The 13142-nt window shown below is 68.8% G+C and overlaps 3 protein-coding genes across 7 annotated transcripts; 2 read left to right on the top strand and 1 right to left on the bottom strand.

Moving 5' to 3' along the window:
- Positions 1-303: 303 nt before the first annotated feature.
- On the bottom strand, positions 304-1147 carry OPA3 (outer mitochondrial membrane lipid metabolism regulator OPA3). Its single transcript, XM_037371932.1, has 2 exons — positions 948-1147; positions 304-819 (listed from the first exon to the last, which is right to left on the bottom strand). The coding sequence occupies exons 1-2, from the start codon at positions 1087-1089 to the stop codon at positions 329-331; spliced, it is 633 nt and encodes a 210-aa protein (XP_037227829.1). The 5' UTR covers positions 1090-1147; the 3' UTR covers positions 304-328.
- A 1149-nt stretch (positions 1148-2296) lies between these two features.
- GIPR (gastric inhibitory polypeptide receptor) lies at positions 2297-8766 on the top strand. Of its 5 annotated transcripts, none has more exons than XM_037371926.1 (14): positions 2297-2404; positions 3159-3253; positions 3657-3747; positions 3826-3933; positions 4001-4122; positions 5728-5831; positions 5909-6056; positions 6640-6799; positions 6878-6938; positions 7068-7137; positions 7248-7336; positions 7706-7844; positions 8462-8503; positions 8583-8766. In XM_037371926.1, the coding sequence occupies exons 2-14, from the start codon at positions 3197-3199 to the stop codon at positions 8742-8744; spliced, it is 1353 nt and encodes a 450-aa protein (XP_037227823.1). In that variant the 5' UTR covers positions 2297-2404; positions 3159-3196; the 3' UTR covers positions 8745-8766. The 5 variants fall into 5 exon arrangements, with proteins under 5 accessions (XP_037227823.1, XP_037227824.1, XP_037227826.1 ...); XM_037371927.1 differs by having other exon boundaries at positions 2334-2380; XM_037371929.1 differs by having other exon boundaries at positions 2345-2380; positions 3181-3253.
- A 725-nt stretch (positions 8767-9491) lies between these two features.
- Positions 9492-12997, top strand: FBXO46 (F-box protein 46). The gene is made up of 2 exons (XM_037371921.1): positions 9492-9744; positions 10996-12997. The coding sequence occupies exons 1-2, from the start codon at positions 9516-9518 to the stop codon at positions 12945-12947; spliced, it is 2181 nt and encodes a 726-aa protein (XP_037227818.1). The 5' UTR covers positions 9492-9515; the 3' UTR covers positions 12948-12997.
- Positions 12998-13142: the final 145 nt, after the last annotated feature.

Raw genomic sequence — 13142 nt, 5'->3', positions numbered from 1 at the left:
TGTAACACTCCACCCTTATCCCCACCCCTCCATTAGCGACCCACCCCCCTTAGCTCTACCCATCCTGCCCCCACTCCCTTTAGCCCCACCCCTCCTTAACCCCACCCCCTCCCTTAGCCCCACCCAGTCAAGCCCCCCTTAGCCCCACCCCTCCAGCCCCATCCTTAGCCCCACCCATCCTGCCCCCTTAGTAGCCCCACCCCTATGCCACTGCACCCAAAGCCCCCCCACAAGACCCCCTCCTTTAGCCCCCAACACCCCTTCACTCCCTCGACAAGCCCCTCCCTTAAAGGAAACCGCCGGTGGGAAGAACAAGGAAGGGGGCGCTTTAATAGCCAGGGTCGGTGGAGGCGTGGTTAGTGCCGACAGGGGCGTGGCTAGACGCGGCGGGGGCGTGGCTAGCGCCAGCAGGTGCACAACTACATTCGGCGGGGGCGTGGTTAGCGCCGGCGGGGGCGGGGTTAGCGCCGGCGTGGTTAAGGCCGGCATGGGCGTGGTTAAGGTTCGCGGGGGCGTGGCCGAGCCCGCCGGGGCCAGGCGGCAGGCGTGCCGCCATGGCCTCCAGCTCGGCCCGCAGCCCCTCCAGCCCCTCGCGCAGCTCCCGCAGCGCCGCCGCCTGCTCCCCTTCCCGGCGGCGCGTCTGCCCCGCCTGCCGCGCGTACTCCAGGTACAAGCAGAGCCCCCCAACGCCGAACACGATCGCTTCCCCCAGCAGCTCCGCCCCCAGCTCCGCCGCCGCCTCCTCGTTCAGCGGTTTCACGGCGGCGCCGCGGAAGCCCATCAGCCGCATCTTGGCGCGCATCTCCACCCAGTGATACACTGCGGGGGGGGGGGGGGGCACTGACTAAGGACCCCCGGAGTCCTTCCCCGGTGTGACACCCCCCCCCCCTTCCCCCAGTCAACCCCTCCTCCCCCAGTGACCCCCCCCCCCCTCCGCCCCCACTCACGCTGGGCGGGGGGCAGGCAGATGTAGGTGCGGAAGAAGGGACTGGCGCGGGCCCCGGCTTTGATGCGCGCCGCCAGGGGGCGGCTCAGCTGGCGCGCGCCCAGGGTCAGCAGCTTGGCCAGCGGGAACGCGCCCGCCACCATCGTCCGCCCGCGCGCGCCGCCCTGACGTCAGCGCCGCGCGACGCCGGCCGGCGAGGGAGGGAGGGGGGGCGGGCCGCCCCGAAGCTCCGCCCACTGCTCTTCGCGGGGCCGCGGAGTCACCCGCCTGGTGCCCCCAGCCGACCCGCAGCCACGCCCTCTGAGCCCAGGACACGCCCCCTGAGCGCAGACCCGCAGCCCTGCCCCCTTTCCCCCGAACAGAAGCCACGCCCCTGAGTCCAGGCCACGCCCCCTTTACCCAGACCAGGCACCACGCGCCTTTAGACAACGCTCCGAAGACCCGGCCCCTTACCCGGACATGAAACCACGCCCCCTTCCCACACAAACCCACGCCCCTTCGCGCCCCAAACCCACGCCCCCTTTTCCCCGAACGGAGGCCTCGCTCCCTTTCCCACGTACTAAGCCACGCCCCTTTTCCCGGCTTTAAGCCGCGCCCCCTTTCCTGCCTGAAGTCACGCCTCCCTCCCAATCCGAAGCCACGCCCCTTTCCCTCACACGCAGCCACGCGTGGGGGTGGGGGGGAGTTTGGGGGGGGGGTCGGGCTGTTTCTGCGTGACTCGTGGGTGACAGTGGGGCACCCGTGGGTGGTGTCGGACTCCCCTGGGTGACACTGGAACGCCTGTGGGTGACACTGAAGCACTGAACCCCCCATGGGTGATGTCGGAGCACCCATGGGCAATGCTGGACGCCCCTGAGTGACACTGGCGTGCTCGTGGGTGATACTGGACCACCTGTGGGAGGCAGTGGAGCACCCATGGGTGATGTTGCTCCCCCCTGGGTGGCAACGGACCCCCCCTGGGTAACACTATGGCACCCGTGGATGACACTGGGGCACCCGTGGGTGATGCCAGTCCCCCATGAGTAACACTGGATCCCCACTGGGTGACACTGGGGCACCCGTGTGAGACAGCGGGGTAGCCGTGGGTGATGGTGGAGCACCCAGGTGACACTGGAACACTCATGGGTGACACTGGGGCACCCGTGGGTAATGCTGGACCCCCTTGGGTGGCACCGGACCACCCGTGGGTGACACCACACACACCCCCCCCAAGCGACCCTGTACCCCTGGCACGTGTGGGGCTTCCTGGGGGCTCTCCCACCCCAGACGTGGGCCAGGCTCCACGCGACCACTGGGTCACGTTTCTCCGCGTGTGCCCCCACCCCCCCCTGGGTGCCCCCCCCCCAGTTGCCCCCCCGTGTCCCCGCCCCCGTGGGCGGGGACACCGGAGCCGGTGCCCGTGTACCGAGGGCGGTGGAGTCTCGCACTGAGCCGGTACCAGGGGTCCTGAGACAGGAGATGGGGGTCCGGGGTGTGGGGGGGCGGTGTAAAGCTCACGGGACGAGGGGGTGGGGGTGGACACGCGTGGGGGGACTCAGGACACAGCGGGGGGGGCCGGGACAGCGAGGGGGGGACAAGGGACCCTGGGGGAGGGAGTCGGGACACCGGAGGTGGGGCACCAGCATCACGGTGGGGTGTCGGGGTGAAGTGGAGCGGACATGGGGGAAGGGGGGGACACGCGTGGGGGGACTCAGGACAGAGCGGGGGGGGCGCCGGGACACCGAGGGGGGTGCAAGGGACACTGAGGTGGGGACAAGGGACACCGGGGGGGGCAAGGGACACTGAGGGTGGAGCAAGGGACACGGGGCAGCGGGGTGATGCGTGTGGGGGGACTCAAGGGATCACGAAGGGGGCCGGGACACCGAGGGTGGGGACAAGGGACACTGGGGGGGGACGACAAGGGACACTGGGGGGGGGGGGCACGGGGCACAGAGGGGGGCATGGGGCACGGGACACGGGAGGGGCACGGGACACTGGGACAGGGGAAGCAACACGGGAGGGTGGGACAAGGGACACTGAGCGGTGGCACCTGTATCACGCGGGGGAGGGCCGAGGGGGGCGGCTGCTACCGGTCCCGTGTCCCCTCCACCGGAGGGACCCACCGGCAGCTCCCTGGTAACGACCACGTCAAAGGGGGGGGGGGAGGGCAGGGCTGGTGATGGGGAGGGGGATGATACCGGTAACCCCTCCCCCTCGTGCCCCTCCCCCCCAGTACACCCCTCCCCCCACTCCAGGAGCCACTGTCACGACATGGGGCACTGGGCTATGCCCCCCCCCTTGCTCAGCCAGGTCCTGCATGGGGCAGAGGTGAGACACACACCCCTCCCCCCCATTACCCCTGGGACCCCCCCAGACACTGGGACACACACACACGGCCCCTCCCCTTGCCTCATCGGGACCCCCAAGCCACTGGGACCCCCGCCAGGTGCCACCTCAGGGACCCCTCTACCCACCCAGGACCATGGTGGCCCCGCGGTGGTGGCCCCATGATGGTGGCCCCAGTCGTAGTGTCCCCATGGTGGTGGCCCCAGTTGTGGTGGCCCCATCATGGTGGCCCCAGCGGTGCTGTCCCCATGGCGGTAACCCTCTTGTTTGCCCCATCCTTGTGCCCCCGTGGTGGTGACCCCACAGTGGTCACCCCAGTGTGGCCACCCCAGTGGTGACACCCCCCTAGTGTCCCCCCTCGGTGTGCCCCCCATGTCCCCCACAGGAGGAGCGCTCAGCTCAGGCAACGCTGGCCGCTTGGCACCAGTACCGGCACGCCTGCGAACTCCGCCTGCACCTCGACCCCCCAGCACCCGGTGAGTGCGCTGGAGGTGGGGACACCAGGGGGACACTGGGAGGACACTGGGGGATGCCCTGACCCCCCACCCCACCAGGACCTGTTTGCAACCGCAGCTTCGACATGTACGCCTGCTGGGGGGATGCAGTCCCCAACACCACCGTCACTGTCCCCTGCCCCTGGTACCTGCCCTGGCACCACCGAGGTAAGGGCGGGGGCGTGTCCCCCCCCCCCCCATGGGTGGCCGTGGGGTGACAGGAGGGGGTACTCAGTGCAGGGTGGGGTGGTGGCTCGGCGCTGCGGACCCGACGGGCGCTGGGTGCTGGATGAGACTGGGAGACCTTGGCGGGATCATTCGCAGTGCCAGGATCCGGCACAGGAGCAGCCGCTGCAGGTAGGGGTCTGGGGGCTGAGCCGGGGTGTGGGGTGCTGGGCGTGGGATGCTGTGCCGTGGGGTGCTGGGTGCTGGGGCGTGGGGTGCTGGGGCACGGGATGCTGTGGCATGGTGTGCTGGGCTGGGGTGTGGGGTGCTGTGCCATGCCATGGGGTGCTGGGGTGTGAGGTGCTGGGGCGTGGGGTGTGGGGTGCTGTGGCATAGGGTGCTGTGCTGTGCCATGGGGTGCTGTGTTGGGGCATGGGGTGCTGTGCCGTGGGGTGCTGGGTGCTGGGGCGTGGGGTGCTGGGGTTTGGGGTGCTGGGGTGTGGGGTGCTGTGTTGAGGCGTGGGGTGCTGTGCCGTGCGCAGGGTGCTGTGCTGGGAGCTGCACCATGCTGTGATGTGTCACACTGCCGTGCCGTGGTGCGCCCTGCTTCTCTGCTGCGTGGCGTGCTGGGCTGTGCCATGCCCTGTCCATGCCCTGTGCCATGCTGTGCTGTGCCGTGCTGTGCACCACGCTGTGCCCAGCGCTGTGCCCTGTCCATGCCCTGTGCCGTGCCACGCTGTGTCATGCACTGTGCCGTGCTGTGCCGTGCCCGTGCCATGCCCTGTACCACACTGTGCCATGCTGTGCCCTGTGCCGTGCCCTGTACCACACCGTGCCGTGCTGTGCCGTGCCCGTGCCATGCCCTGTACCACACTGTGCCATGCTGTGCCCTGTGCCGTGCCCTGTACCACACCGTGCCGTGCTGTGCCGTGCCCGTGCCATGCCCTGTACCACACTGTGCCGTGCTGTGCCGTGCCCGTGCCGTGCCCTGTACCACACTGTGCCATGCTGTGCCCTGTGCCATGCCCTGTACCACACTGTGCCGTGCTGTGCCGTGCCCGTGCCGTGCCCTGTACCACACTGTGCCATGCTGTGCCCCGTGCCGTGCCCTGTACCACACCGTGCCGTGCTGTGCCGTGCCCGTGCCGTGCCCTGTACCACACCGTGCCGTGCTGTGCCGTGCCCGTGCCGTGCCCTGTACCACACTGTGCCATGCTGTGCCCTGTGCCGTGCCCTGTACCACACCGTGCCGTGCTGTGCCGTGCCCGTGCCATGCCCTGTACCACACCGTGCCGTGCTGTGCCGTGCCCGTGCCGTGCCCTGTACCACACTGTGCCATGCTGTGCCCTGTGCCATGCCCTGTACCACACTGTGCCGTGCTGTGCCGTGCCCGTGCCGTGCCCTGTACCACACTGTGCCATGCTGTGCCCTGTGCCGTGCCCTGTACCACACCGTGCCGTGCTGTGCCGTGCCCGTGCCATGCCCTGTACCACACTGTGCCCCGTGCCGTGCCCTGTACCACACCGTGCCGTGCTGTGCTGTGCCCGTGCCATGCCCTGTACCACACCGTGCCGTGCTGTGCCGTGCCCGTGCCCTGTACCACACCGTGCCGTGCTGTGCCGTGCCATGCTGTGCCCCATGCCATGCTGTGCTGTGCAGTGCCATACCATGTTGCACCGTGCCATGCCGTGCCATGCCCCATATCGTGCTGTGCCGTGCCCCGCTACCCCCTGCCACACCCTGTGCCACCTCCCGGCTTGGTGCCACCTCCCCGTCGCCGTGTCCCTCTCCCCACAGCGCCAGGCCTGGCTGCTGGAGCAGTTCCGGCTCCTCTACACTGTGGGCTACTCCCTGTCCCTTGTGGCCCTCCTGCTGGCGCTGCTACTGCTCCTCACCTTCAGGTACCGTGGCGGGGGCACCCATGGGTGCTAGGAGGGCACCCATGGGTGCTGCTACCCACTGACCTTTGTCCCCACAGGCGCCTGCATTGCACCCGCAACTTCATCCACGCCAACCTCTTCCTCTCCTTCGTGCTGCGGGCAGGCGCCATCCTGACGCGGGACGCGCTGCTGCGCCGCCGCCTGCGCCCCGGCCCCGCACACCCGCTGCAGCTGGTGGGCCAGGAGGTGGGCACCCACGGGTGGGGGGCACCCACATGGGGGACACCCATGAAGCGGACAGCTATGGTGGGGGCACCCATGGGTGGGGACAGCCATGGTGGGGGCACCCAAAGAGTGGGGACACTCATGGGTGGGGGTTGATGGGCTGTGCTGGGATGTGAGACCCAAGGGTGGGAGCTGGTCAGACATGACACTGGTCCCACCACAATCCTGGTGCCACCACGATCCTGGTCCACTATGACACTTGTCCCACCATGACCCTGGTGGCAGCATGATCCTGGTCAAATGTGATATTGGTGCCACCACGGTCCCGGTTCCCACCATGACATTGGTGCCACCACAACTCTGGTGCCACCACGATGCTGGTGCCACCACCATAACACTGGTGCCACCATGACATTGGTGCCACCACGATGTTGGTGCCACCATGATCCTGGTCCAACATGATATTGTTCCCACCACAACACTGGTGCCACCATGATCCTGGTGCCACCACAGTGCTGGTGCCACCATGATCCTGGTGCCCCTCTGAGGCTGTTCCCCCCCCGCCGCTGCTGTCCCGCTGGTGCTGGGGTTGTCCCCAGGGCAGGCGGTGGCCAGCTGCCGGCTGGCCCAGGTGGTCACCCAGTACTGCGTGGGGGCCAACTACGGGTGGCTGCTGGCCGAGGGGCTCTTCCTCCACAAGCTCCTGGTGCTGGTGGCCTTCAGTGGCCGGCGCTGCCTACCTGCCTTCCTCCTCCTCGGCTGGGGTGAGCCCCGCTCTGTGTCCCCACATGTCCCCTCTGTGTCTCCGTGTCCCCTCCCCAACCTTGTCCCTGTCCCACCAGGAGCCCCCGTGCTCTTCGTGGTACCATGGGTGGTAGCGAGGTACCTCTATGAGAACGAGGGGTGAGGCTGCCACTCCTGCCCCCCATTGTCCCCACTTTGTTACCCCCAGGGGACACCCTGTCCCCTTGGGGATGTCCCCAAGGTTGAGGTCACCCCCCCCCATGTGTGTCACTCCCCCCCCCATGGCAGGTGCTGGGAGAGGAACGAGAAGGTGGCAGTGTGGTGGATCATCCGCTGTCCTATCCTGGTGGCAGTGGCGGTGGGTGACATGGCGTGGGGGAGGGGTGGCTGTCACCAAGGGGGTGTCCCCACTGGAGGGGGTGTCCTCACCACAGGGGGTGTCACCGCTGGTGTGTCGTCCCTCCCCAGGTGAACTTCATGGTATTTGTCCGCATCGTCCGTATCTTGGTGGCCAAAGTCCGGGCGCATCAGGTGTCCCAGGGGGACACCAGGGTCAGGTGGGGACATGGGGTGGGGGTGTGTGTGGGGACACATGTGTACACTGGGGTGTGTGGGGCGGGGGCAGGGGAGATGTCACATCCTGGTCCCCGTGGAGTCTCCATGTTGTCCCTGCAATGTCCTCATGCCCACCATAGCCCCATGTGTGTCCCCAAGCATGTCCCCACCTTTGCAGTGTCCCCAGGCGTGTCCCTGGGGGTGTCCCTGTTCCGGGGGGCTCCCCATGCTGTGGCTGTACCCATCCTGGGGGTCCCCCCATCCCGGAGGTGTCTCTCGAGGTGTCCCTGTCCCTGGGGGTGTCCCCATCCTGGGGTTCTCCCTGTCCCAAGGGGGTCCCCATCCCGCGGGTGCCCCCCCCCTCCCCCCAGGCTGGCCCGCTCGACGCTGACGCTGATCCCGCTGCTGGGGGTGCACGAGGTGGCCTTCGCCCTGTTGGGGGAGGGGCACGGGGGGGGCACCCTGCGCCTGGTGCGGCTCTGCCTGCAGCTGCTGCTGTCCTCCTCCCAGGTGTGGGGGCAGGGGGGGCCATGGGGGCGGGAGGGTGCTGTGGGAGAGGCCATGGGGGTCAGGGGGTGTCGGTGGGGGGCTCCGGGGCAGGGCATGGGGGGGGGGGGGTGCAGAGGGGGTCGAAGGGATGCTGGGGGAATGCGGGGGGGACGGGACATGGGGGGCGGGGGGAGTGAGGGGTTGCCATGGGGGGCGGGGGGGGGCGTGTCGGAGGTTGCCATGGCGATCTGTGGGATACGGGGGGTGGGGGTTGGGGGGGGTGCGAGGGTGTGCCGTGAGGGTCGGGAGGGTGCTGGGGGGATGGGAGGTGTGTGTCAGTGAGGCACCATGGGGTCGGGAGGGGTGGGGGGGCAGGGGTTGTGCCATGGGGGTTGGGGGTTGGGCGGGGGGGGCTGCAGTGTGGGGGGTGCAATGGGGGGGTGCGATGGGATGGGTGCTACTGCGGGGGGGGGTGCAATGGGGGGGGGTGCAAAAATATGGGGTGCACTGGGGGGGCCTCCATGGGGGCTGCAGGGGGAAACTGCAGGGTGGGCTGCGGGTGGGGGAGGGGCACATCTACGTGACCATTTGCACCCACATGTCTGGGTGCCCCCCGCCCCTCCCCCCCCCCCCCCCAGGGCCTTGTTGTCAGCGTCCTTTACTGCTTTGTCAACAAGGAGGTGCGTCAGGGCAGTGTCGCGGGGGGGGGGGGGGGGGGGGGCGGGGCGGGGCATGTCGTGACATGTCGTGTGCCACCAGGTGCAGGCAGAAGTGCGGCGCGGGTGGCAGCGGTGCCGCCTGGGTGCCCCCGGCTCCCCCCGCGCCCCCCCCCGGGGCACCCGCCGTTATGTGGCTGTGGGGGGGCAGCACCCAGCCCCCCACCCCCCCAGGGGGCCCCCGATGGCCGAGACGTGCTGCTGAGGGGGGGGTGGGGGGTGGCACCTTTGGGAGCTGAGGGGGGTCCCAAGGCCTTGGGGTGCTGGAAGGGGGGATGTCACTTTCACCTTTGGGTGCTGGGGGGGAGGCAGGGGGGTTTGGAGGGTGTCCCTTGACACCTTGGGGTGCTGGAGGGATCCTCTGACACCTTGGGGTGCTGAGGGGATTCGGGGGGGATCCCTGACACTTTGGGGTGCTGTGGGAGTTGGGGGGGGGGGGGGGGTCCCTGACACCTTGGGATGCTGGCGGGGAGGGTCAGGGGGTTTTGGGGTGTGCATGTCCCCTGACACCTTGGGGTGCTAGGAGGGGGGTTTGGGGAGTGTCCTCTGACACCCTGGGGTGCTGGGGTGGTTTGGGGCGGGGTCCCTGACACCCTGGGGTGCTGGGGGGGTTGGTGGGGGGGTGTGTGTGCTGGGGGTGTCCGAGTTGGGGGGGGGGGGGTCCCAGGTGTCCCCAGCTTTGTACCCTAAAGAAACAGCGAGACCCGTGAGTGACTCCTGTGAAATCACTTGGGGGGGGCGGGGCAGCTCACACTGGTGGTGGGTGGCACTGGGTGCCGCTGGGCTGCTAACTGGTAACGGTGGGGGGGGGGGTGCCGTGTCAGTGGGTCCCCAGCCGTGCGGGGGCGGGGTGTGTGTGTGGGTGTCACGAGGGGCGACAGCCCCTCCCCCCCGCGGACACGCCCCGGCGCCGCACTGCACATGCGCGGACTGCGCCTACGGGTCCCGGGCGGCGCGGCGGCGAACCACAACTCCCATGGTGCTTTGCGCGACGCAGCCGCGGCTGCGTGTCCGCCCCGCGGCGAACCACAACTCCCATGGTGCTTTGCGCGACGCAGCCGCGGCTGCGTGTCCGCCCCGCGGCGAACCACAACTCCCGCCGTGCTTTGCTCTGCGCCTGCGCGGCTCCCGCCGGAAGGGCGCATGCGCGGGGCACCCCGGAAGCACCGCGGAGAGGCGGAGCGGCCGCGCCCGGCACCTGCCCGGTGAGCGGGGGAGGGGCGGCGGCACCGGGCGGGGCCCGGGCCGTGGAGAGGGAGGCGGGGGGGCCGGGGCGGGCGTGGGGGCGGCCGGGGTGTCGGTGAGTGGAGCCCCGGGGCCGGTGGTCGGTCCCGGCCGCTGGGCCGGGCCTTGGCTGGCCCCCGTGTTACAGGGCAGCGGGTGTTTTCCCGCTCGTGACACGCCGTGGGGGAGTGGTGGGGGTGTGTGGGGGTGGGGTTGTGCCCGCCGACCCACCCGTGACACATCGCGGGGAAAGGTGTGGGGGGGAGGGGGCCGCGCGCGCCGCCGCCTTGGCGCTGCGGGACGGGGCCGCTGGTGCCGCCGAGCCGAGGGCACGGCCCCGCCTGGCGCGTGGGGACGCGCGTGGCCCCGCGCCGCGCGTGGGATGGGGGTGGCGGGCGTGTCCCCGTGTCGCACCCGGGGCGGGGGCACGCCCGGTCTCGCATCACACACGAGGGACATCGCCCCACCCCCACCCCGCGTTCCCATGGAGGGGTGGGGGGGTGGGCAGGACCGTCCCGTGGACACGCGCGACCGTGTCCGCGCCCCTCCCGTCCCCGCGGCCCGGGGGGGTGGGCGGGGTCGTGCGACCCCGCCCCCTCCCGCTGGCCACGCCCCTTTATGACCACGCCCCCGGCCCGCCGCTCTGCCGCCGTCCATATATGGGCATGGCCCGAACGCCGCTCTCTGATTGGCCGGCGCTGTCGCGCGCAGGGCCTGTCAACAAGCGGCGGCCGCTGCCGGTTCTTAAAAGGGGCGGGTGGGTCTGATTCGTGGGATTCAGCCCCCGCCCCCCCAGCGCCGTTGCCGCTTTAAGAACCGGTAACCGGGCGTGGCTTCGGGGATCGGGGGCGTGGCTTCCAGTGTGGGCGTGGCATCCCGGGGACGGGGCGGGGTCTGTGCAAGGATGGGGAGCCGGGAGGCACCGCTCCAGTACTCTGCCCAGACTGGGAAGGGCCCGGTGATGGTCCTTTTAAGCCCCCCAGCCCCACACCGGCCCCACACTGGCACTGCCAGTCCCACTGTGTCCCCAGAAGCTCCATACTGGCCCCATACTGGTCCCATACTGGCACTGCCAGCCCCATAGTGGTCCCATACTGGCTCCATACTGGCTCCGTACTGGCCCCATACTGGCTTTGCCAGCCCCATAGCATCCTCAGAAGCCCCACACTGTCCCCATACCAGCCCCACACTGTCCCTGCCATGCCCATTGACACCCCTTTCTTTGCTGACAGGCTTGGGCAGGGGCGCCGGCAGCCCACGGCGTTGGCATCGTCGGCACCGTGGGCATCATCGGCATCGTTGGCACAGTTGGCAGTGCGATGCTGCCCTGATGGAGCCCAACGCCTTCCCTCAGCTGCAGCTCTGGTGCCCGCGGCCCTTCGGCACCTACTCCCAGAATAAACCATGCCCCGGCCCCAGCTCCACCAAAAAACCCTTTTCCTGCCGCACCCCCGAAGAGCCTGCTGGAGCCCGGGCCCCCTCGGAAAACACGCCGCCGGCTCCTGCCGATGCTGCCCCAGTTCCCCCAGCATCGGCCGAGGAAGGTCGGGTGCTGCTGGACACGTGGTACGTCATCAAACCAGGAAACACCAAGGAGAAGGTGGCTTTCTTTGTGGCACACCAGTGTGGTGGTGGCACCGGCGGCACTGGTGGCACCGGCGGCCGTGCCAGCACCATGAAGGTCAAGGGCAACTGGGGCAGCGATAGCTCCAAAGCCAAGCGGCGCCGGCGCTGCCACGACCCCACAAAGAGCAAACCCAGCCCAGCCTGGGCTGCCAGTGGCAGGGACCCAACTCGCCCGCTTCCTGGCGAACCAGCCACCACCGGTGGCACCGGTGAAGCTGCTGATTTGCTGTCGGTGGCAGAGATGGTGGCGTTGGTGGAGCAGAGGACGGCGCTGGCGTTGCAGAGCTTTCCCCGACCTTGCGGCGCTCCTGCCACTCCTGTTGTCTTTGTGGAGACAGCTGGCAGTGAAACCAAAACGCCAAGTGGCTCTGATTGCAGCCGGGTAGCTGAAGCCGTTGCCCACTTTGAGTCACGGCAACGGGAGCATGGTGGCACCCGCCCCAATGGCTTGTGCCGCCCGGGTGCCGAATGCGCCACGGCGGCCTCAGCAGCAGCGGCGGCTCCCGGCGAGGTGCGCATTGCTTTCCGCATCTCCAGCGGCCGCGAGCCCCGTGCCAGTGCTGGTGCTGCTGCCGAGGCGGGCGCCGTTGGGCGTCCTAATTGTGTCTTCATGAGCTGCGGGACAGCAAGTGGTGGCAACGCTGGCAGTCGCGCCAAGGACAAGATCACCTGTGATCTCTACCAGCTGATCAGCCCTTCCCGCGACACGCTGCCCAACAATGTGGAGTTCCTCCTGGCCGCTGCCAGCCCCAGGGGGGACAGCGACGGTCCTGACATGGCCATGGGGTGTGGCGAGGGCTCAGCCACCATCACCAAAGCGGAGCCAGGTGAAGGAACCGGCGAAGGGCCGTTGGCGTCGGCGCGGGATTGCACCTCTGGCTTCCACGTGGACGTGGTGGTGACGGGGGTGGTGGATCAATGCGTCTTCTTTGGCAAGGACAGCGCCAAGAAGATGAAGGAGGAGACGGTGCGACTGCCGGCAGCGGCGCAGGAGGACCCACCGCCAGGCCAGCTCTTCCTCTTGCCTGTCCCCGAGGAACCGCCGGCGCCAGATGACGCCGAAACTGGCGAGGAGCTGCCGACCGTCCCCGACCCTTCGCTTTGCCGCTTGTATCGTCATGTCTCCCATGATTTTTTGGAGATCCGCTTCAAGATCCAGCGCCTCCTGGAACCTCGGCAGTACATGCTCCTCCTGCCAGAGCACGTCATGGTGAAGATCTTCAGCTACTTGCCCACCCAAGCGCTGGCCGCCCTCAAATGCTCCTGCCATTACTTCAAATCCATCATCGAAACCTTCGGGGTGCAAGCCACCGATTCCCGGTGGAATCGCGACCCCCTTTATCGCGATGACCCCTGCAAGCAGTGCAAGAAGCATTACGAGAAGGGGGACGTGTCCCTCTGCCGGTGGCATCCCAAGCCCTACCACCACGACCTGCCTTACGGCCGTTCCTACTGGATGTGTTGCCGGAGACCTGATAAGGAAGCGCCTGGTTGTAGGGTGGGTTTGCACGATAATAATTGGGTGCACCCGGCCCCCCGGCGTGATGACGGCAGGTGAAGGGACAAAGGCCGGCAGGGACGGTGGTGGTGGGTTTTTTTTGGGGGGTTGCGGGGGTTGTGGGGGGTTGGGGAGGGCAGAGGAGGAGGAGGTGGAAAAGAAAGAAAGGAAAAGAAAAAAGAATCGTCGAGCGCTGGAATGTGATGGGGAAGGTGGGAATGGGGTGGTGGTGGTGGAGGGGGTGTGTGTCTCATC

Source organism: Falco rusticolus, chromosome 21 (assembly GCF_015220075.1).
Source record: "Falco rusticolus isolate bFalRus1 chromosome 21, bFalRus1.pri, whole genome shotgun sequence".
Classification (NCBI taxonomy): domain Eukaryota; kingdom Metazoa; phylum Chordata; class Aves; order Falconiformes; family Falconidae; genus Falco; species Falco rusticolus.
The sequence above is the reverse complement of the archived record's forward strand: the minus strand, read 5'-3'. Positions and strand labels throughout refer to the sequence as shown.

Bases quoted from the DNA above. Each gene is read 5' to 3' on its own strand.
- FBXO46 (XM_037371921.1), top strand. From the start codon at position 9,516: ATGGTGCTTTGCGCGACGCAGCCGCGGCTGCGTGTCCGCCCCGCGGCG. The intron at 9,745-10,995 runs GTGAGCGGGGGA...CTTTGCTGACAG, and splicing joins CCGCGCCCGGCACCTGCCCG to GCTTGGGCAGGGGCGCCGGC.
- GIPR (XM_037371926.1), top strand. From the start codon at position 3,197: ATGGGGCACTGGGCTATGCCCCCCCCCTTGCTCAGCCAGGTCCTGCAT. The intron at 3,748-3,825 runs GTGAGTGCGCTG...CCACCCCACCAG, and splicing joins CCTCGACCCCCCAGCACCCG to GACCTGTTTGCAACCGCAGC. The intron at 6,057-6,639 runs GTGGGCACCCAC...TCCCCAGGGCAG, and splicing joins TGCAGCTGGTGGGCCAGGAG to GCGGTGGCCAGCTGCCGGCT.
- OPA3 (XM_037371932.1), bottom strand. From the start codon at position 1,089: ATGGTGGCGGGCGCGTTCCCGCTGGCCAAGCTGCTGACCCTGGGCGCG. The intron at 820-947 runs GTGAGTGGGGGC...CCCCCCCCGCAG, and splicing joins CTGCCTGCCCCCCGCCCAGC to TGTATCACTGGGTGGAGATG.